This window comes from Euprymna scolopes, chromosome 37, assembly GCF_053919585.1.
Source record: "Euprymna scolopes isolate OS-2025 chromosome 37, ASM5391958v1, whole genome shotgun sequence".
NCBI lineage: Eukaryota > Metazoa > Mollusca > Cephalopoda > Sepiida > Sepiolidae > Euprymna > Euprymna scolopes.
The window spans coordinates 1,296,713-1,322,479 of NC_136518.1; the positions used below are offsets into that span (position 1 = coordinate 1,296,713).

The 25,767-nt window shown below is 33.8% G+C and overlaps 1 protein-coding gene and 1 pseudogene across 2 annotated transcripts in view; one reads left to right on the top strand and one right to left on the bottom strand.

Moving 5' to 3' along the window:
* LOC145261030 (CTD nuclear envelope phosphatase 1-like) overlaps positions 1-25,767 on the bottom strand; it is a 178,544-nt gene that overhangs the window by 147,343 nt on the left and 5,434 nt on the right. For both annotated transcript variants that reach the window (XM_080119167.1, XM_080119168.1), the window contains exon 2: positions 3,694-3,880. In XM_080119167.1, coding sequence (XP_079975293.1) covers positions 3,694-3,792 — 99 coding nt within the window. In that variant the 5' untranslated portion in view covers positions 3,793-3,880. The remainder of the gene's footprint in view (positions 1-3,693; positions 3,881-25,767) is intronic.
* On the top strand, positions 6,464-6,604 carry LOC145261414 (U2 spliceosomal RNA; annotated as a pseudogene).

Below are 25,767 nucleotides of genomic sequence, written 5' to 3' on the forward strand. Positions count from 1 at the left end.
CAACTTCCCGAGCTATGTTCATGTTCTGTTCTATCTCCTCTGAGATCTTCTGACCACTCGGTTGTAGCAGTTAAGATAAAAATGAAATGCAACAAGTCTTCAGATGTACCTCTCCACCGTACTGTATATCGATACTCTATGGCTGACTGGGATACCTTCCGTACATTCATATCTGATCTACCTTTGCATTGCAGGTTTAAAAAGGATGTATCCTCTATAGTATCAGACCTGACCGAATGGTTAATTGTAGGCATAGACCAATTCATGCCATCCAAAAAATTCCAACGAAAACCTAACAGCCAGCCATGGTTCTCCCTAGAATGTGCTGCTGCTATTGCGCACAGAAATTACTTTTTCCATAGCTACCAATGTAATAGATGCACTGAGACTAAAGCTGCTTTCTGGACTGCCAGCAACCACTGTAAAAGAGTAATAAAAAAATGCAAGAGAGCTATATGCTCAGTCCATTAAATCCAAAGTAGCTCAGCAGCGGCTTGGTTTCTACCAGTTTTGGCAAATAGCAAACAGGATCCTGAATGGAAGTGTGCGTTCTATCCCAACCATTACCAATGGACCTGCAGTCATCTCGTCAGCATCAGACAAGGCCAAACTATTTGCCAAGAACTTTTCAGCTAATTCTACCCTATGCGACCAAGGCCATCAACTCCTCGTATTTCCTCCTGTGACAAACACACTATGCAACATACAAATATCTGTGCATGAGATCGCCAAGCTAATCAAGAACCTTGATTCCAGTAAAGCAACTGGCCCTAACGGCATTCCAATTATAGTGCTGAAAAAGCTTCAATCAGAATTTGCCCCCATACTTACAAAACTGTTTAAGTATTGCTTTAAGGAGAAGTGCTTCCCAACACCCTGGAAAACCTCATCAGTATGCCCTGTATTTAAGAACAGGTGATAAGCTGTCTCCCTCTCAGTACAGACCAATAAGTCACCTGTGTGTCGTGAGTAAGTTGCTGGAATCCATATTAAATAGAGATGTAGTCAACCACCTTAGCAGAAATAACCTTCTTAGTGACATGCAATATGGTTTCCGTTTTGCTAGATCTACAGCAGATGTGCTAACGGTTATATCTCACAGGATTAGTGAATCTCTTGACAAAGGCTTCTTTTCCAGAGCAATTGCTCTTGACATATCAAAGGCCTTCGATAAGGTATGGCATAAGAGCCTACTTCACAAGATTTCCAGCTACAGTATAACTGGAAATGTTTTCTCAATCATTAAATCATTTCTCTCTGATAGGCTCATAAGAGTAGTGGTTGATGGATAGAAATCAGAGGCTCTCAGTATTAATGCTGGAATCCTTCAGGGGTCCATACTGGGCCCAACTCTCTTCCTGATCTACATCAATGATCTCCCAAAACACATACTTAAATCTTTCGTTGACATCTATGCTGATGACACGACCAGCTATAGCAACACATCAAAGGCCGTAAATGACAAAGTTCTCTCTGATCTCGAGCACATGGTACAGTGGGGGAAGAGGTGGCTGGTTACTTTTAATGCATCTAAAACCAAGCTCCTATCTTTACATGAACGCTCTGATCTCCATCTGGTATCAATTGAAATGGATGGTTCACGTCTTGGGGAGGCTCCATGTTTTGGTAAGCTTCTGAGCTTGACCTTTACTCCTGACCTGAAATGGAACACGTACATCAAGTCAATTGCCAAAGTCGCTGGAAAAATGGTAGAATCCTTCTACTGCTCCAGAAGATATCTCATTGCTGATGCAATTCTCTATCTATATAAAAGCCAAGTACGTCCAAGGATGGAGTACTGCTGCCACATCTGGATCAGCTAAAAACAGCCTATCCTGCCTTGACAGAGTACAAAATAGACTTTGTAGCTTAGTGGGGGATGCCCTTTTCTCTTCCCTGCAACCTCTCTCCCACAGGAGAGACGTTGTGAGCCTGTCTTTGTTTGATCGTTACTTCCATGGCAAGTGCTCGTCTGAGCTCCAATCTCTGGTCCCCTCCTCACTAATCTTTCACAATAAACACCGGTCTAGCTGAAACCACTGTCAGAAATTTTCAATGATTCCATGAACAAAGCTTCTTTCTTAGAAGTGCACGCCTGTGGAACTCTGTTCTGTTTGCCTGTTTCCCACCTGACTATAATCTGGATGTCTTCAAGTCCAACATAAACAAATTCCTGATGAACTGCCCCTTTAAGTAAGACACTTTATCAAATCTCCAATACTAACATACTGTACACACAATAACCCTTATCCCAGAGTGGCTTCCGGGCCTTGATAAGTGGTGACTACCTTGCAAAAAAAGAAGAAAAAAAAGCAAGTAGTTTTTAGCGCGATGCGAAAACAAAAATGCCCGCAATGTCTCTACATCTTTGAAGTCTCGACAATGACTTCAAAATCAGAAATAAAATAAAATGGTGATAGAAACTCAACCAATAAATGTTATCGTGACATTTTACATTAAATAAAAACAGTAAAAACATACGGTTAGGTAGAAAAGTAACTTATCTTTGATAACATTTATTTGTTATATTTGTTATATTTGTTTTACCACTTTTTCGTACCTCTGTGGATTGCAAAAAAAGATATCGTAAAACACGAATTTAACTTGAAAAAATGATTTTTTTTTTTTAAACAGTACGGTAACATAAGTGCATAAGCACCTAAATAACATTCAAGTGTAAAAACTGATTATTTCTGAATTAGTTCTCGCTTTTTATTTGGCCAAAAGCATGGCGGTCAATTTGGTTTGGAAATGGTTGCTAATTTGAAACTTAAGTTTCTTTTTTATTTTATTTTTTTTTGAAGTCCTATCCCGCCACTAACCCTAACTTTGGGGGTGCCAGTCGAATTTAGAATAAGTGTATTTTTTTTTTTTTTTTTTTTTTTTTTTTGTAGTTCATCTATATTTCTGGCTAATTTTATTTTTACTTCTTGAAACCCCCATCGCCGTAATATTGCATCACTATGCCTGTTTGGCAAATTTTGTAATGGAATGTGATGTGATGAACTCATTGCACTTGTGCCTGTGCCCTCTCGACGATGAATGAATTTTCGTAATTTTGGGATACATTACTATTTTCGACATGACAATTACGTAAGTAGTGTTGTATGTTGTAATTGCTTGATACCATATATTTTTTTAAAAAAGTCGATCTGTCGACTATTTTAACAAGCAGTCTAAAAAGTTCAAGATACCCTAGACCAGATATTAAAATGAAAAAAAAAAAAAATTTAAATCTTAGTTTAATTAGACAAAAAGAAAAAAAAAAAAGTCGGTACTTATGCACCTATCGAACCATGCTGAAATAACGTTATTATTTAGAAAGTCATTCTTAACATGGGGAGAGGAGAGTGTTTTGTAACTATTCTGTACTTTCACGTAACATTTTAATTAAAAAAAACAAAGATATCGTAAAATTTACCTTGAAAATACTATTTGAAAATAGCGCGGTTCACTAAGTGCATAAGCACCCAAAAAACAATTTTTAACGAACACAAAAAAAAAATAAATAAATAAATAACAATACAAAAAACTGACCGCTCCTTTTCTGCAGTCATCACTTTCATTAAAGAACGATTTGAAGCCATGCGGATTTTTTTTTTTTCATTCATTTCAAAAATAAATAAAACTTTTTTTTTTTTTTTTTTAAATAATTATATATATATATATGAATAAATAAACAGAATGACTTACGGATCGAACTTGTCGTCGAAAAATGTAACATATAAAACTCCATATCTTGGCCGCCAGGATGAAGAAGCCTCGTAAGCCCATAACAAAGTACGTGATCATTAGTGAGAAATCGTGATGACACACACACACACACACATAGAAAAAAAAATCACACCTCGTCGTCGTCGTCTTGTTGGACTTTTAATTCCTGGGGACAAGGGATGAATTAAAGGAAGGATGGCGAAAAGAAAGAAGAAGAAAAATACACGCTTTAGTAAAACAGATTCGACTTGTCGGTTTACAAAAACAAAACAAAACAAAAAGAAACGTGTTTTTACGAGAGAAAGAAAAAGTCATTAACAGAAAGTTTTCAATTAAAATAAACAATAAACAAATAAAAACTGTTCAGAAATCTCCAGTAAGAAAGCGATATCCAATCTAAAAATATACTAGATAAGTATATTTTAGGTTTTATTGTTTTTTTTATTTGTTTTTTTTTTTCTACTTTTACGTAATAACACGTGACTCGTTTTCTCCACCAGCAAAAAAGAAAATGTTATTTACAAAAATTTGGAGAAAGATAAGGTTGAAAATAATAGCGAAATTCTGATTTTTATATATATATATATATATATATATATATATATATATATATATATAAATCAGAATTTCGCTATTATTTTCAGATTTATATATAGAAATATATATATATATATATATATATATATATATATATATATATAAAAATCAGAATTTCGCTATTATTTTCAACCTAATATATATATATATATAAAAATCAGAATTTCGCTATTATTTTCAACCTAATATATATATATATATATATATATATATATATATATATATACAGCATATTGTTGTATCATTGAAATATTACAAATTATTGGCCATATACTAAATCTAAAATGATTCAATAACAAAAACACCACTTTAAAGGCATCTTTCTTTGAGGAAGCTAAATTCGAGTAGACACAAACAACGTGTGCGCGCGCGATATTAAAACTTTTTTTTTTTTTTTCAATTCTTATGGGAATCAAATTCCAACGCAAAATGAAGCTCAATATCCAAACTGTTAAAATAGTTATTTTTTAATTTGTAATAGTTATAAATAGATCATTTGTTATATACTGTGATTTTAATGTTAATTTCCAGTTGGAAGGGGGGGGGGCTAATACTTATTTAAAAAAAAACAACAAAAAAAAAAACACATTAGCTTTTATACTGGTTGTCAAATGTTTGCGATTAATTTTTTATTACAACCGGTATATGTGGCAACATAATACAGTATTTTGTGGTGTCCATTTCTTTTTTATTTTTATTTATTTTTTTAAATAATTTCTTTTCTAATTTTTTGCGAAAACCAGTGTTTATTAAAATTTTTGGTACTTGCGCACTCGCACTAGGTGTTTTAAAATTTGGGGGGAATTTTTGACACCCCTAACACGAAACTGAATAAAATATAAAAAAAAAACTTGTAACTGCTCTTTTAAAAGTGGGTTATTTTCTTTATAGAATATACTTCCAAAATAAACTAATAAAGTTGTTTAAAAAAAAAAAAAAAAAAAAAAAAAAGTGTTTACAAAGTGCCGGCGCGCCTTCATGCAGCCATTTGTTTTTTGTTTTTTTACGTAATGAAATCAATTGAATTTTATGAGTTAATTTTTTTTTCAATTTTTAAACTTTAAAAATCTATCAAAATTTTTCTATTGGTTAAATTTTTACGATATTTTCAGGGTCAATGTGAAATTTTATGCTCTTTCCAATAAACTGAATATAATATTTTAGACAAACGTTTTCATTTTAAATTCACCCACCCCCACCCATTTTGAAATGTCTATTAAAACTTTAATAATTAATTTATGTACCAAAGTTTTATATATCACAAATTGAAGATAAAAGATTAATAAATAATATATTCAAATTTAAAAAAAAAGTGTTTAGAAATTTTCCTGTAAAGTGCGAAGTTTAAAACCTTTTTTAAAAAACCACGTTGTTGTTTTTTAATTATTAAATGAAATCTTATATTGTACAGAAAGTTTAGTTTTATTACGAAAATTATTTCTATTTCATTCAATGTTTTTTTTTTGTTTCAGATATTTAAAAAAAAAAAAATTCACTCCATAAAGTGGAAATTAAATATATTAAATAAAAACCTCGTGTATTTTTTGAGGAAAGAAAAAAAAAATTTCTTGAACTGTTTTTTTTTAAGGAAAAAAAATTATAAATAAAATGACTAGTTTTCAGGTATGGAGGCACAAATTTCTTTACGCGCAAAGGTAGACGGCGAACTCGTGGTTTTTACTTCCTTTTGTCCACCCGTAATTCAAAACAAAAAAAAACAAAAAAAACTACTTCCGGTTTTAAATAAAAACGTAAAATGTTTGCATCATGGAGGGTTTTTAGTCGCGTGCAAGTGACTCTATAAGTCGGTCTGTCGGTCCGTCCGTAACACTTTTGTGCTTGGCCTTTTTGGTTAAGATCAAAGGTCTGTTGTTAATAGATCTTGTTCTTAGCTTTTTAAACTTTTCTTGGCCTTTTGGCTAAGAAAAAAGTGTAGTATCTGTTCTGGCAGATACTGCAAGCAAAGACCATATGTGGGGGCGACCCCACATATAAGACTTTGGTCAATGTAGGGGCAACCCTCCCTTCATACCTATTGTCACTATCCAGCTCCCCATACTCCCCGGGGAGTTGGTCCCCATTTCCCCTTCACTCCTCACATTAAAAAATCAGCCTTGTGCCTAATTTGTTCGGTGTGGGAGCAAATAGATACAGCTTTTCTTGGCCTTTTCGCCAAGATCAAAGTGTAGTATCTGTTCTTACTACATGCTGTACTTATGTTTGTAACTTTGTGATATAAAGTGGGGGATCACTTTTCTGTATTAATTTAATGTAAAATGATCATTCACTTCACAACCAGTCAGTCTCAAAGCCATTCAGGTCATTCTCCAGATCATTCAAGTTGTTTTTGAAGGATTACAGTTATTTTTTAAGCATTCAAGTCATTCTTAAGGTCATTCAATTCATCCTTAAGTTCATTAAAGTCATTCTAAGTCATTTACTTTTTATTTATTTAAGTCATTTCAGCCCATTTTTCGGTCATTTTAGTTTATCTTTAAGAATTGCATGTCAATCCTACATTCACGCATTCATTCATTACACGCGAGTATGCGACTAATAGCTATCGGCCTTGTTCAAATAGGCATTTAAAAAATTCTTTTATTTAAAAAATAAATGGATTTTAAAACAAATATGGATAAATTCTTAACAATGAAGAACGCAACTACACATTGATTAGTAAGTGTTTTTTGGGAATTTATATCGATTTTTTATAAGTTAAATTTCGTTTATTTTCTTCAAATCTTTTAAAGAAAACCGATTTAAAAAAAACAAATATTGCATAATTTGCTATTAAACTTGTTATTTTTTTTAAATTTGGTCTTTGCTCCTTTAACTGAAAAAACTTAGGGTTTGAATTACATTTTTTTAGTAGTTATAAGCTTGGAAAGATAGGGATCGAATTATTCAATATTTTTTCACACATTCGTAAGGTCAGTTTCTGACACACCTACTTGCGCACTTATTGTACTGCGCTGAAATAATAACCTTACTATTTAGAAAGTCATTCTTAACATGAAGAGGGGAGGGTGTTTTGTAATTATTCTGTATTTTCATCTAACAATTAAAAAAGAAAAGATATAAAACTAACTTGAAAATACTATTTTGATATGGTACAATAAGTCCATAAACACCAAAATTTTTATCTTTTCATAAAAATGAAATGGATTTAGGGGGGAGGGTGTAAATCGTAGTTAACAGAATAAAAAAAGATCAAAAACAAATATCAAATAAATGTTACCAAATGCAAGATACTCTTCTACCTACCTGGATTTTAAAGCATTTCTTTTTTATTCAAAGCAAACCAAACCAAGGTTTAACTGTTTAGTTAGAAGGGGGAAAAAAAAAAAAAAACATGTCTATTATAAGCATTGCATGAGAAACTTTGATAATCGCTCAAAAATCGAAAATTAAAGTACTGATAGAACATTACAATTAGCGAGAGTTGTTGAACGTTTTTCTATGAGTATTTTGTTTAATTTTCGATTTTTGATCGATTATTAAGGGTTCTAGTATAATGCTTACGACAGCCATGTTTTTCCGTGTTAACTGAACTAAGTGGACATTGTTTTGAAGCACAAACTTATTCAGGTAAATGGAAGAGTAATTTATCTTGCCTTTGGTAACATTTATTTGTTGCATATTTGTTTGTTTGTTTTGTTTTATTACTACCCCTCCCCTTTTTTTTTTATTCTGTAACAGTTAAAAATATCCTTTTTCACATTTTTATTTTGAAAATATTAATTAAATGAAATCAAACACTGCTATTTGTTTGCTTGTTTTTAAGCCTGACCCAAATTTTAGGTTTAATTCAATAATAATCGGTTTGATTAGATTAAAATTCTACAGAAGCACCCTTTCTTAGAACTGCACGCCTGTGGAACTTCCTCCCGTTTGCTTGCTTCCCAGCTGACTACAATATGGTCATCTCCAAGTCTAACGTAAACAAGTTCTTGATGAGCCGTCCCCTTAAGTAATCCAATTTACCAAATATCCACTAACGATTACTATGATATTGTCCCATTGACTACCGTACATTCAGTAACCCTTATCAAGGACTGGAGGCCACTGGGGATAAGTGGTGACTCCTTTAAAAAGAAAGAAAAAGAAAAGCACCCAAACAGTGCTTATAAAAATGAAATTATGGTAACATCTTCTGCAACCTGAACAATGGAATGTCTTCCTTTGTTGTGTTTGGGAAGTCATAGACTGTTGATGACATTTTTCATCAATACAATGATTTAGTGATGAGGCCATGCCAGCCATTTTCTTTTTATATAGAAATCGTTCGAGACAAGGCATGAAGCCACTTGATGAAAGATACTAACAAGAATGAAAGCTGATTATTGCAAAGATAGGAGATGCCAATTGGTCTTAGTCTTGAAAAGACCAAGGTTGTCGGCGAAGGAAAACAGTGAGCAGGAAGAGAATTCCACAACCTTATAGTCATTGAAAAGAAACTACTGGTATAGGAAGCTGTATGATTTCACATATATAATGCATTATTACATCTGTAATTTTTTTTTTTTTTTACATTTTTACCCCAAACAAGGCGCAGTGCCATTTTGATGTAGGGAGCTACTATCAATGATCTAAGTTGCAGGGAGTTCAGCAGGAAGATGTCTGTTCACATTACACTTGAACTTCTGCATGTCAGTACAGTTGGGAAAGTAGGAACCCGGAAGAGACAAAAGGTCAAAGTTGTTTTGTAAACAAAATTATTACAAGCCCAATACTAGTGTTGACTAATTAACTTTGCAAGTAATTTTTTGTAAACATTTATGATGAGTTGGACTTTAAAACTAAAATTTATCTTGTAAACAAACTAGTATAAAGTCGTCATCATTCGGTTTAATGTTTGCTTTACAAGATGGCAGGTATTACACCACTTTTAAAACTTGACTTCCAGACTAACCTATCTCTGGCCAGGTCTCTATTTTCCCCCTTTATTCTCAAGTTTATCTTTAGAACTTCCTCTCATGCTTTCCTTAGCCTAACCCTGCCAATTAACCCCGCTATTTCTACATTTACTAACCCAACAACTTATCCTTTCAATGTGATCACACCAATGAAATCTCCTGTTCTGCACACATCTCCCTATACTGTCCAGACTGAATCTTCCTCTAGGGTCATCAGATTTAAAACCATCTTAAACATCCACATCACACACATTGTATCATTCTCCTATCATTTCTCTCCATGCAATGCATATCTTCAACTCTCACCAGCCAGATTTCACTTCCATACATAACACCTGTGTACACACGTCTGATAGACTCTTCCCTTCGTATGCCATCCACTCTTAATTCTTGCAATCATATCAGCACCTGCTCTTCCTTGCACTCCAATGTTAAGCTAACAAAACTTTTTGACAACCTGAATCGCGTTGCCAACTAAATATATTTTGTCCATATCGGAGTTTTCATCCATTTCTATTGTTGTGCATACAAACTGGTTATCCGCTCTCAAATTACCAGTAATTCACTTACCGAGTAGTCCATGGTTATAGATACAACAAAAAAGCTCAATTGCACTCTACTTTCTATCCACAAACTGAGCAGGGGAACTTTCGAACACTATAACTGTAACAAAGCCGCTGACACTGGGTTAGTAGCAGCAGCCATATGCAAATGACTAAATCAGTGTGCAATGTGACGTCACAGTAAAGGGAAAGAAAAAGCAGAGATAAAAAGACACGTGGACAGAGAAGGGTGTTCAGAGAAGCACATATTAAAGACATGTTGGAGACACAAGAGAGCGGGAAAAGACATGTTCGAGATACAAGTGTTCGGAGAAGTTGGATTCGAAATGTGGTGGGTAGTGTCAGAGCCAAGACAAAAAAATCACGCACAGACGGAGACAGGAGAAATGAACTGTTTATATATTTAGAAACAATGCGTTGTTGAAAATACCAGATATAAATATAAAGGCTTTTGTTAAAAAAGAAAGTGAATAGTTTCCCCCCCCCTTTCTTTTGTTCCATGCGACTGAGTCTACAACGTGTTGGGACCATTAAAAGGTAACAAAGCCTTTAAAAAAAAAAACAAAAAAAAACTTAAATTAAAAATGTACAACGTTACATAAACACTGATCATCACTTTGATCTCGATAACATTCATTCTCAGATCTTTACTTTTCATAGCATTTTCTCCCAAGTCTTGAAGTCATCCATTGTTTCACACACACACACACACACACACACACACACACAAGGCAAATATCAAATCATTAGCATACACCATTTCTTTCGGACAATTCATACAAAACTCCTTGAACAAGACTTCTAAGACAAATACAAAGCAACAAACTCAGTACTGAAACAAATACATTTAGGAAATTGTGAAGGCTGCTGTAAAGAAGGTGGGTTCCCTCTATCAAGCTAGAAGACGATTCACATCTAAGAGTATCCTGTATCTTTACACAGCCACCATTTGCTCATGCATGGAGTATTGTTGCCACATCTGAACTGGTGCATCTATCACTAGCCTCTGCCTCTTGGATAGGGTAAAAAAAAAAAAAAAAAACCTTTCAACCTAATAGGTCCCACTTTGTCAACTAAGCTCCAACCACTGTCCTATCACCGCAATATTGCATTTCTGTGCCTGATTTACAAGTATTTTAAATAGAATGTGTTCTGATGAACTCATTGCACTACATATGCCTGACAAACCTACTTAGCAACAAAGTCTCACCCCTTCACTGTTGAGGTCCCTAATGCCAGAAAGCTCTATTTTAATAGTTTCTTCTCTCAAACAGCTAGACTTTGGAATTCCTTTACTGCTACCTGCTTCCCTGGCAGCACCGATATGCAGAAATTTAAATGTAATGTAAACCAACATCTTGTTAATCTTTCCTAGGCATGGTCCCAAATAGTAGTTGCTTATGTCTAAGTGGCAATATGCCTTGTTAGGGATGAACGCGAGTAAAAACAAAAGTACAGTACTCTTGTGTAGATTACTTTATCATTAAATTTCCTTCACAAATACCAAACCCATGTCATAGTTCGTGCAGAGGTAGCAACAGTCCAGGATTGCTTCATTAGGCTATACCGTTGGATAAAAGAGACTCATTTCAGACCTAAATTGTGACAGAATCAGAATATAATCTCCAGTAATCTGGTAGGGCCACCTATAGCGGGCAGATTGATGTAGAAGCTGAACTGGCTAACAGGGCTCTGGTGATGTCATGGGGAGCAGCATGACAGTGGCGCGTCTTGGCGGAAGAACTTAAGAACCAGTCAACGACAGGGTACAAAAGACGCTGAGTGAAAGAATCAATCATTGATCCATGGTCAGAGTCAACCAATCTAATTGAGAGACTATTGCGTTTCACTTGTAGACGTAGCTCACGCAAGTGAGATTATCTAAGCTATTGAAAGATTCAATGTGATTTGAAATCAAACCAGAATTCCATACCGCATCAACCGTCATGCAGATAACTAAGGGTCGTGACCCGGGATGCCGGTATTGGCCACAGTGATTGACAATCATTAAAGTTGTTGATTCTAATACAACTTTGAGCATTCCTGTACATTGCTTGAACTTTCACTAACCACAACTTTACCTCTAGTTTAGAGAAAGCCCATTAGATATCCTCTCTTGGCACTCAGTCAAAAGCTTTCTCCAGATATACAAAAGCAAAATACAGGTTCTTCTTCTTACCAAGTTACTTCTCTTGCATTTGTTTCTGGATAAACATAACAGCAGTGGTATTTTGCCAAGTTATAAAACCAAACTACAGGGCAGAACGATAAAATTGTTGGCCTAGAAAAGACAAAATGATTCCATTTCCATTTGATGAAAACCAGTTTTCTTTTTTTTGTTGCAGGCCATCTAGTAGTTGACCAGTTGTGTACAAATCGCCAGCTCACAAGTCCAATGAGACCTAGTCTTGGCTTCGGAAGGACTGCTACAACTTTGTACCCTTCTATCACTGCCCCCCACATGTCAAGAAAATCACCAACATGACCTCCCACAACACCAAAGCCAGCCTGATTGCCACCATCTGCCAAGCTCCCACCGGCGCTTGTGGAAAAGGCATGCCCCAGTTCTGGAATTGTATCGAGGTGGTAAGTGATGCTGAAGGCGGCTACATTGAATAGATGTCAACTATACTACATAATCAAGTTACCTGAATTGATTTTTTTCAATAAAAATTTTTAAATAAAGTTGTAGTGTCGTTTTAGATAGGTGACAACTTTATCATTCCACCCTGTACATTTCATCTAGGTTTATCCGACTTCTAAACTTGTAGGAGATCTCGAAGTAGTAGGGGACTCCAGAGGTAGTGCGTTATGGCCCACTGATGTGTGGACATGCCCTGGCACACTACTGACCCCTACCCCACTGTCTTTTGGGTGCTCTTGGTTGGGTGAAGACTAGGGGAATCAACCCCAAAATCAAATACTACTGCCTTGTGGGCCTTATCACAGCAAAAGGCTAAGAGATGGGAACTCTGGCTTCAAATTCTACTGCTGCCTTGCAGTTTTCCTTAAAAGGCTATGGAACCTCATCTAGAAAAAAAAAAGGCATCAAATCTCCACACTAACGTAATGTACTTGCAATAACCCTTATCCCTGAGTGGCTTCCGGGCCTTGATAAGTGGTGACCACCATGTAAAAAAAAAAAGGCATAGTAGGGCGACTGTTTACCTCACCGAGATTACTTTCGGCCAGAAGCTGCAGTCTCCTCTGCTGCCAGTCATCGCGGGTTCGCTCCACTGGACATGAGCATTGAAGATTCAGAGGGTGTTTATCTGATGTGCAGTTTTCCTTAAAAGGCTATGGAACCTCATCCAGAAAGAAAACACGATAGGGCGACTGTCTACCTCACCGAGATTACTTCCGGCCAGAAGTTGTGGCCTCCTTTGCTGCCAGTCGTCGCGGGTTTGCTCCACTGGACATGAGCATTAAAAGGTTCAGAAGGTGTTTATCTGATGCGCAACAGATACTACACCTAAACTGCGCAAGTTAGGAGCCAAGGTGGAAAGTCCTGTACCGAAGGATAAAGCACCGAGGCCCTAACTAGTCATCGTCAAGGCTGACAAACTGCATGACTGATATTTTCGAATATCATTATAATATATGGTCATTGTTGCAATTCTTAATTCTGGAGCGATTTCAATACCCCTCCCCCAATTCAGATTCTTTTTAAACTCATAATATTCTGCTTCTTTCTTTTCCGTATAAACACTTCATCAAATCTCCACACTAACGTAATGTACTTGCAATAACCCTTATCCCTGAGTGGCTTCCGGGCCTTGATAAGTGGTGACCACCGTGTAAAAAAAAAGGCATAGTAGGGCGACTGTCTACCTCACTGAGATTACTTTCGGCCAGAAGCTGCAGCCTCCTCTGCTGCCAGTCGTCGCGGGTTCGCTCCACTGGACATGAACATTGAAGATTCAGAGGGTGTCTATCTGATGCGCAACAGATACTGCACCTAAACTGCGCAAGCAAGTTTGGAGCCAAGGTGGGAAGTCCTGTGGTGATGGAGTGAGACTACGCCAACACCGAGGAATAAAGCATGGTGGCCCTAACTAGTCATCGTCGAGACTGACAGACTATGATGATGATGATGATGATGATGAGGAAACTTGTTATTTGCTGCTCAATTATTCTCTCAATCATTTTCAGGATTTGATCCAATTAATTACCGCTATCGAGAGCTTTCCCCATTACCTTTGTAACAATTCATAATTCTTTCATTGTACTAATAATTTTCTTGCTGATACAATTAGATCAGCTATGTTTACTCGTGCGACCCTTGGAAATTCCACAACAGCATCTTTCATATGTAATATATTGCTGCTAGGTATTCTGTGGACATTCAGTGTGAATGGAGACCCCGCGATATTATTGTAGCCCTTTTGTCAAAACTGGTAAAGTATTTATCTAAGTAATCTGGTTAATGTAGTGTCTCAATATATCTGGTTATTATGGTTTATCTCCAATATCCTTATAGGCATTTGTGACAAATTTCCATTGCTTGAACGGAAAACCGACAATATCATTATACCATTTTTTTTTTTTTTTTTTTTTTTTTTTTTTTTTACACAGTGATCACCACTTATCAAGGCCCGGAAGCCACTCAGGGATAAGGGTTATTGCAAGTACATTACGTTAGTGAGGAGATTTGCTGAAGTGTTTACTTAAGGGGGCGGTTCATTAGGAATTTGTTAGCATTGGACTTGAAGACATCCAAGTTGTAGTCCGGAGGGAAGAAGCAGACGGAACAGAGTTCCACAGGCGTGCAGTTCTAAGAAAGAAGTTTTGTTCATGGAATCCGCGTTTTGATTTAGGCACAGATATAGAGTGGGGGAAATTTTTCACAGTGGATTCAGCTAGACGGGTGTTTTTCGTGAAAGATTGGCGAAGGGGGACCAGAGATTGGAGTTCAGACGAGCATCTGCCATGGAAATAATGATAAAACAAGGACAGGCTCGCAACGTCTCTTCTGTGGGAGAGAGGTTGCAGGGTAGAGAAAAGGGCATCCCCCACTAAACCACAAAGTCTATTTTGTACTCTGTCAAGGCAGGATAGGCTGTTTTTAGCAGCGCCGGCCCAGATATGGCAACAGTATTCCATCCTTGGACGTACTTGGCTTTTATATAGATAGAGAATTGCATCAGTAGTGAGATATCTTCTGGAGCGGTAGAACATATATTACCCTTCATTACTAGCCAGAAAACTAGGAATGTATATTTTAGTTTCATGTACAGTCCAAAAGCAACATCATTTAAAAAAAAAATTTTTCACATTGCACCTTTGGTGATCGGGAGATCCTATTTATTAAAACGGGGATAGAAGGTGATAACATAGTACGAACATTAAATCTATTCAAATTTAATGTTCATAATATGCTATCACCTTTTATCCTCATTTTTAATAAATAGGATCTCCCGATCGAATAATTTATAATCTGGAAACTATGACACATTTACATCCATTAAAGGTATTATGGTATACATGTAAAGCTTTCATGGTATTGATATATAAAGGTCAGACAAAATCTCAAGGTTTCATGTATGATATGAAAAGAAACTGAAAACTTAGATATCAATCATACTAGTTATTATAGGTGCCACAGGGCTTACGAAGAAGAACCTGAAGTCCTACCTAACTAATATTCCTGGTGAACCAAGTGCAAAAGAGATCCAGACAACTGCACTTAAAGGAACAGCAATGATACTAAAATGAGCTCTCTGTTGGTTTCAATAAAAAGCAGGGCAATGTTGGCAGGTGGTTTGGCTGCCATATATCGAGCATCACAATCTTCAAAGAAAGAATATTAGCACATACATGTAAAGGTATTGATATAATGATGTAAACGTGTTATGCTATGGATATATACGGGCGTAAACGTGTTATGCTATGGATATATACGGGCGTAAACGTGTTATGCTATGGATATATACGGGCGTAAACGTGTTATGCTATGGATATATACGGGCGTAAACGTGTTATGCTATGGATATATACGGGCGTAAACGTGTTATGCTATGGATATATACGGGCGTAAACGTGTTATGCTATGGATATATACGGGCGTAAACGTGTTATGCTATGGATATATACGGGCGTAAACGTGTTATGCTATGGATATATACGGGCGTAAACGTGTTATGCTATGGATATATACGGGCGTAAACGTGTTATGCTATGGATATATACGGGCGTAAACGTGTTATGCTATGGATATATACGGGCGTAAACGTGTTATGCTATGGATATATACGGGCGTAAACGTGTTATGCTATGGATATATACGGGCGTAAACGTGTTATGCTATGGATATATACGGGCGTAAACGTGTTATGCTATGGATATATACGGGCGTAAACGTGTTATGCTATGGATATATACGGGCGTAAACGTGTTATGCTATAGATATATACGGGCGTAAACGTGTTATGCTATAGATATATACGAGCGTAAACGTGTGATGCTATAGATATACACATGTAAACCTATTATGGCATAGATATATACATGTAAACCTATCATGGCATAGATATATACATGTAAACCTATCATGGCATAGATATATACATGTAAACCTATCATGGCATAGATATATACATGTAAACCTATCATGGCATAGATATATACATGTAAACCTATCATGGCATAGATATATACATGTAAACCTATCATGGCATAGATATATACATGTAAACCTATCATGGCATAGATATATACATGTAAACCTATCATGGCATAGATATATACATGTAAACCTATCATGGCATAGATATATACATGCAAACCTATTATGGCATAGATATATACATGCAAACCTATTATGGCATAGATATATACATGTAAACCTATTATGGCATAGATATATACATGTAAACCTATTATGGCATAGATATATACATGTAAACCTATTATGGCATAGATACATACATGTAAACCTATTATGGCATAGATATATACATGCAAACCTATTATGGCATAGATATATACATGCAAACCTATTATGGCATAGATATATACATGTAAACCTATTATGGTATGGATATATACATGTAAACCTATTATGGCATAGATATATACATGCAATCCTATTATGGCATAGATATATACATGTAAACCTATTATGGCATTGATATATACATGTAAACCTATTATGGTATGGATATATACATGTAAACCTATCATGGCATAGATATATACATGCAAACCTATCATGGCATAGATATATACATGTAAACCTATTATGGCATTGATATATACATGTAAACCTATTATGGCATAGATATATACATGCAAACCTATTTTGGCATAGATATCTACATGTAAACCTATTATGGTATGGATATATACATGTAAACCTATTATGGCATAGATATATACATGCAAACCTATCATGGCATAGATATATACATGTAAACCTATTATGGCATTGATATATACATGTAAACATATTATGGCATAGATATATACATGTAAACCTATTATGGCATAGATATATACATGTAAACCTATGATGGCATAGATATATACATGTAAACCTATGATGGCATAGATATATACATGTAAACCTATTATGGCATAGATATATACATGCAAACCTATTATGGCATAGATATATACATGCAAACCTATTATGGCATAGATATATACATGTAAACCTATTATGGCATTGATATATACATGTAACCCTATTATGGCATAGATATATACATGCAAACCTATTTTGGCATAGATATATACATGTAAACCTATTATGGTATGGATATATACATGTAAACCTATCATGGCATAGATATATACATGTAAACCTATTATGGCATTGATATATACATGTAAACCTATTATGGCATAGATATATACATGTAAACCTATTATGGCATAGATATATACATGTAAACCTATCATGGCATAGATATATACATGTAAACCTATCATGGCACAGATATATACATGTAAACCTATTATGGCATAGATATATACATGCAAACCTATTATGGCATAGATATATACATGTAAACCTATTATGGCATAGAGATATACATGCAAACCTATTATGGCATAGATATCTACATGTAAACCTATTATGGTATGGATATATACATGTAAACATATTAAGGCATAGATATATACATGTAAACCTATTATGGTATAGATATATACATGTAAACCTATTATGGCATAGGTATATACATGTAAACCTATTATGGCATAGATATATACATGTAAACCTATCATGGCATAGATACATACATGTGAACCTATTATGCTATAGATATATACATGTAAACCTATTATGGCATAGATATATACATGTAAACCTATTATGGCATAGATATATACATGTAAACCTATTATGGCATAGATATATACATGTAAACCTATTATGGCATAGATATATACATGTAAACCTATTATGGCATAGATATATACATGCAAACCTATCATGGCATAGATACATACATGTAAACCTATTATGGCATAGATATATACATGTAAACCTATCATGGCATAGATATATACATGTAAACCTATTATGGCATAGATACATACATGTAAACCTATTATGGCATATATACATACATGTAAACCTATTATGGCATAGATATATACATGTAAACCTATTATGGCATAGATATATACATGCAAACCTTTTATGGCATAGATATATACATGTAAACCTATTATGGTATGGATATATACATGTAAACCTATTATGGCATAGATATATACATGTAAACCTATTATGGCATAGATATATACATGTAAACCTATTATGGCATAGATATATACATGTAAACCTATTATGGCATAGATATATACATGTAAACCTATTATGGCATTGATATATACATGTAAACCTATTATGGCATAGATATATACATGCAAACCTATTATGGCATAGATACATACATGTAAACCTATTATGGCATAGATATATACATGTAAACCTATTATGGCATAGATATATACATGTAAACCTATTATAGCATAGATATATACATGTAAACCTATCATGGCATAGACATCTACATGTAAACCTATCATGGCATAGATATATACATGCAAACCTATTATGGCATAGATATATACATGCAAACCTATTATGGCATAGATATATACATGTAAACCTATTATGGCATTGATATATACATGTAAACCTATTATGGCATTGATATATACATGTAAACCTATTATGGCATAGATATATACATGCAAACCTATTTTGGCATAGATATCTACATGTAAACCTATTATGGTATGGATATATACATGTAAACCTATTATGGCATAGATATATACATGCAAACCTATCATGGCATAGATATATACATGTAAACTTATTATGGCATTGATATATACATGTAAACCTATTATGGCATAGATATATACATGTAAACCTATTATGGCATAGATATATACATGTAAACCTATTATGGTATGGATATATACATGTAAACCTATTATGGCATAGATATATACATGCAAACCTATCATGGCATAGATACATACATGTAAACCTATTATGGCATAGATATATACATGTAAACCTATTATAGCATAGATATATACATGTAAACCTATCATGGCATAGACATCTACATGTAAACCTATTATGGCATAGATATATACATGCAAACCTATTATGGCATAGATATATACATGCAAACCTATTATGGCATAGATATATACATGTAAACCTATTATGGCATTTGTATATACATGTAAACCTATTATGGCATAGATATATACATGCAAACCTATTTTGGCATAGATATCTACATGTAAACCTATTATGGTATGGATATATACATGTAAACCTATTATGGCATAGATATATACATGCAAACCTATCATGGCATAGATATATACATGTAAACCTATTATGGTATGGATATATACATGTAAACCTATTATGGCATAGATATATACATGTAAACCTATTATGGTATGGATATATACATGTAAACGTTTTGATACATAAATGTAAACCTATTATGGTATTAATACATACATGTAAACCGTTTATGGTATTAATACATACATGTAAACCGTTTATGGTATTAATACATACATGTAAACCGTTTATGGTATTAATACATACATGTAAACCGTTTATGGTATTAATACATAGATGCTTGTACCAAAAATTAGAATTAACACAAGTTATATAGTATTAGTTTAGAACTATTCCAAAATACTAGTTAATCATAAGAACTAATTACATGCAAAAACCACTTGCAAAATAGTATGAACATAAAAACAAAATTCATAACAAATCGCTTATATTTTTGCAGATGTTAACTCCCTGATGAATCGGACATTTTTTCATGATCAATTTTGTCTGTTTTTCGTAAAGGCGACAAGTCAAAGTTGGATACTCTCTTTCTTTCTGATTTAGTTCGGCTAACTCCTTCGTCTTTCTTTCTTAATCAAAATACTCAACTTTTATCGTGCAATAAAGCAGCCAAGAAATTTTTTTTTTAACTTATTTTTTGATTTTTGAATATTTTGTGTGTTTTTGTTTTTTTGTTTTTTTTTTGTTTTTTTTTGGTTTTTTTTTGTTTTTTGTTTTTTTTAAATATCCTGGATCATGAATAAAATTAGCATTTTTCAGATGCTAAAGGAAAAAAAAAGAACTACCACTAACTAACCTTAAGTCCAGGCGACAATAGACCACTGCACTCTTAAAGATACTATCTACTCTTACTTGGTAGGTACGGGCAAAAATGGGCGGATAAAGATAGAGGGACCTAGTTTTGAAAACCGATTTATCATAATTTTTTTTAATGTTTCTGACTACTTTTTGATTGTATTTGAAAGACTAAAGTTAATTTCCTAAAGGAAAAAAATATTTGTACACGTGAAAAAAGAAGTTATGAAAATGTGTTCACGGCGAGCTAACCAATTCAGCTAAATTTTGAAGTTAAATAGATTCATTGTAAAAATCCTTTAAAAAGATAAATATTAGTTTTCTGAGTCTATTTCAAAGATAATTAGTAAAGTAAAGTCCTAAGATATTGAATTAAATAAAAAAAAAACACCTTTGTACAAAAAATAGCTTAATTAGCCCTCAAAACGCAAGTAATTCTGCCGTTCGCCCAAAAACCAACCAATAACGGTTTGTAAAATTACAGCCAATCGAAACATTGTTTCAAAATGAAGTCATGATAGTAAAACGAGGTAGGGGTGTAAGATTTCTTCCCCCCCCCCCCAGACGTGCATCCGTACATTCCTATTCCGAAAATTTGTATCAATTTTATTCATTTTTTAATTTAATTTATTTTTATGTTCCTGTTTTTAAATTAATTTTTTTTTTTTTATTATTGTTTGAGATTATATAAAAATTATGTTACACCGAAAGTTTCACATTCTTGCGAGCAAGGAAATTATTAAAATTTTGCATATAAAAATTATGTGAAATCTGTACTTTTAAAAAAAAAAGTAGAAATATTTTTGCTATTATAATTTTTTTTGTGAAAACATTAAATAAACAATGCTTAATTCAATGGTAATATCGGTAGTTTGAGAAATTCATTTTTCTTTGAGTTATATCGAATTCATTAATATTCATTTTTTCGTAATGTTCCTGTAAAAATTTAATTTTTAAAAATTGTTATAATTTACGATGCTTTATTTTCATGAAAAAAGCAAAAATAAATTTTCATTTTTTTTTTTTTTTTTTTTTTACTACAGAAAACCATAACTTTAATAAAGGTATTTTTTGTTTAAACAAAATAATACATTTCCCCTAAGATTTAAATAAAAATAATGGGTTCATTATATTCCGTGATCATTATTTTATGAATACTGAAAATTCCATTAAAATTGATTAATTTCCTGATTTTTGGTAAATTTTTAAATAAAGGGAGGGGTCAAAATGTTTATACATTTTGAGCATCGGCATTCATTTTGCCCGTACCTACTTGGTTACTTCGAAAAATTTATTTCAGAAGGAGATGAAAATTACCATTTAGACTTAGGGTTAGTTAAAGGCAGAGTCTTTTTTTTTTTTTTTTTTAAGTTGCTTAGGAAAGGGGATTTGGAATGGAACATTGCTACTCAAAGTTATGTTAATGGTAGGATTAAGAGTTTTTTGGTGGCAGGAGTGATGTTGCCATCTGGATTTAGGGTTAGTAGTTTAAGGATTTGATTTTAAATTGCTTAGGAAAGATTTTATGTAGTTAACCATAGACAACAACATAGCCATTAAAAAAATAAATAAATAAATATAGACATATCAAAGGAGGGTACAAAATAATTTAACTCGATGCTGTAAAGTCTTCTACTAAAATAGTTTTTTCCCCTCGGACTGCCACATTTTGGAATTCCCTCCCAGGCCCCTGCTTCCCTTACTGTACTGACAGGCAGAAGTTCAAGTGTAATGTCTCGCTGCCCAATTCCCTAAATAGTATCCTTGCAAATCAGGTGCTGACTTGTCACCGCTACGAAAAAGACAAAACTAGTCATGAAGAAATGGCCACCTTATTCAGGAGTTAACAAATCAGTTAAAAAACACAAATTACTCTTTTCTTTTTTGTAAACAAAATAGTAATTGCTATAGCATTAGCAGCTTTCGTACACTTTAACACGGGATCCACTAAAACTAATGTTTATATACTAAAAGTTAATAATAATAACTACAAAACTTAATGCAAATGTTGCAACATAGTTAATAATAATACTAGTTAAGAAACTAGTACTAACAATAACCATTTTGTTCAGTTTTTGTAAAAATAAATTTTTTAAATACTAGTCATAATACTAGTATAATTTAGTTAAATAATAAAATTAAACTAATTATTACACGCATAACTAGTAAATATTAGTACAATAAGAGTTTGTAAAAAAAATTATTTTTGTACACTGATTTTTAGTAAAATAAAGAATTTAAAAAGTCATATTCGTGTAACTAATTATATAAAGAATTAAAAATAATTTATAAATAAAACAGTAGATGTGTGTGTGTGTGTGTGTGTGTGTGTGTGTGTGTGTGTGTGTGTGTGTGTGTGTGAAATTATTTAACCAATAAGCGGGGAATATTGTAGGCTTAATTTTGCTCTATTGTTGTTTTCATGGTAAGTGCTCGACTGGGCTCCAGTTTATGGTTCACCCTTGCCGAACTTTCACACACACAAAAAAAAGCACTCAACTGGCTGCAACCACTGTAAACAATTTCTCTCACTCTCTGTGCCTAAATCTAAACACAGATTCCACGAACAAAGCTTATTTCCTAGAACTGCCCACTTGTGAAACATTATTCCACTAGCTTGCTTCCCGGTCATCTACAGTATGGTAGCCTTCAAGTCTAATGTAAACAAGTTCTTGTTGGGCCGTCTCAAATTCTATCCAATTTACACCATTAACGATTACTACACTACCACCTTACATTCATTAACACTTATCCTCGAGTGGCCTTCAAGCTTTGATAAGTGGTGACTCCCAAGTAAAAAACTCTTAAACTACTGGTCATATAACATGCAATTAACAGGAAATGATAATCATACACCAAGTATGAGTATTTATAACGCGTAAAATCTTTGTTTGGATGAATAACGCAGACAGAAATATGTCCGCAAGTTGAAATGCAAAATGTTCATTTCAATTTGTCGACATATTTCTATTACATTTGCGCATGTGCAAATTCTTTCATAGCTTGAAGTGGTTTCATTTTAAATCTTTTTTATCTATCTGTTGATAGCTCAAACGGTAGGGAACATGGCTGGAGTGTTAAATATTTTGGTTTCGATTTTAGTACATAAGTAGTGTCAAGTCTTAAGTTAGAACAAGAAAAATTGATTGACATGAAAAGGTCATCTGGGAGTATCGATAATAGCTCAAAATTTAAACAAAATACTAATAGAAACTAGTGTTGTGACAATTAATCAGAATCGGGAATCGGGAAAAAAAAAAAACCAACAAATTTGGGGGTATCGGAATCGGAAAAATTGATGCCTATTTTCCTAAGCCAAAACGATTCTTGTGTCTTTTATTTTATTTTGTTTAAAGAAAAATCTTCCATTGCTGGCAATAAATGATAAAATAATATTTATTGATTTTAAATCACCAGTGAAGCTAAAATCGATAGATCATCCTCCACAAGTATAAATTCACGTTTAGGAAAATATCTGCATATTTAACATGTTTTTTTTTTACAGAAATCGGGGAAAATAACAAATTTATAATTCAATATTTAGAGATTTATAAGGAATTGGAATCAGTAATTGTATTGGAATTAGGAATTTAGTGCGGAATTGGGAAAAATATTGGAATCATTCCATCACTAATAGAAACTCACCCCATAAATGTTACCGTGACATCTATAGGGTGGGTTTCTAAAACTTATCCAGGTAGGAAGAAGAGTTATTTATCTTGCCTTTGGTAACATTTTTGATACATTTGTTTTGTTTTTTAAATCACTTTATGTTTTGTTGCCTTCAGTGCAAAATTCCCAATAATCCTTACTGCATATCTGTTTACTGTTTTTAATAAAACTAAAAATTGTCATATTAATATAATTAATTACAAATAAAGATTTTATAATTATTACATAACTAATACATATTATTATTAATACTAGCTAAGAAATAGTATCTATAATAGCCCTATTTATATATAACCATTGTTTTCATTAAGTAAAAACAACTTAAGTGTAATAATTATAACAACACTAATATAACTAATTATTTAAAGGACTAAAAAGTAAACATTTTAAACTATTACATATAGAATTAGTACATTATGGACATAATTAGATTAGTTGAGAAAATGTATCAATAATAACCACTTATACACACACATATATATATATATATATATATATATATATATATACACACACACACACACACTAGCCTGGGTGCTTTGGAGGTGTGTGGTGAGAAAAAAATAAATAAAAGTGGTAGTAGGCAGGCAGGCAGGCAGGCAGGCTCAACCCTGTACTGCTAAGGGGTAAAAGAACGTGAAAAAAAAAAAAAAGTGACGTATTTGCCGTCACGTTCATCGCCAAACCAGAAGTGGTGAAGGTTTAAATTAAAGCTAGTCAATCGAAAAGAGAAGATGACTTTCGAAAATATCGAGGGGGGGGGGAGCGCCCCCCTCCTTGTAGAAAAGTGCCCAGTTGAGGGGGAAGGAATTAATGTTTTTAGCTAATTTTTCGATATTTGTCATCCGAGCTTCAAAACGATACTGATCTTGTGAAAATCCGTCACCGCTGTAGCAAGTTTTAAGCAGACATACAAACATATATACATACATTTAAACAGGTGAGATTTATATTATAGATATATATCACAAGGGAGTCACCACTTATCAAGGTCAAAAGGTCACTCGAGGATAAGGGTTAATGAATGCAAGGTAGTAATGTAATCGTTAATGGTGTAAATTGGGTACAATTTGATTATTTAAGAGGACGGTTCAACAAGAACTTATTTACATTAGACTTGAAGGTTACCATACTGTAGTCAGTCGGTAAGCAGACAAATGGAGCTGTGTTCCACTGGTCGGTAATTCTAGGAAAGAAGCTGTGTTCATGAAATCTGTATTTAGATTTAGACACCTATAGAGAGCTGAGGGAAACTTGATAGTGGTTGTACCTATTTACTATGCCTCCACACGGGACAGAGTTAGACACCAGGGTCGTTTTTTAACGTGGAGAAAAGGTACAAAAATAAAAATTGTCTCAGTCGTGAAGGATTTCTCCTCCACCGAAAGAGAACAAGAAAATGAAGTGCAGCATCTGAAGAACAGATACTACACTTTGATCTTGACCAAAAGAACGGAGTGTTTTTTGTGAAAGTTTGGCAAAAAGGGAACCATGGATTTAAGTTCGGATTAGCACTTCTCACGAAAATAATGATAGAGCAGAGATGTCTCTTCTCTGGGGAAAAGGCGGCAGAGAAAAAAAAAGTGCATCCTGTACTAGATTTCAAAGCCAGTTTTAAACTATCAAGGCAGGATAGGGCGCACCAAGTAGCCCTCTC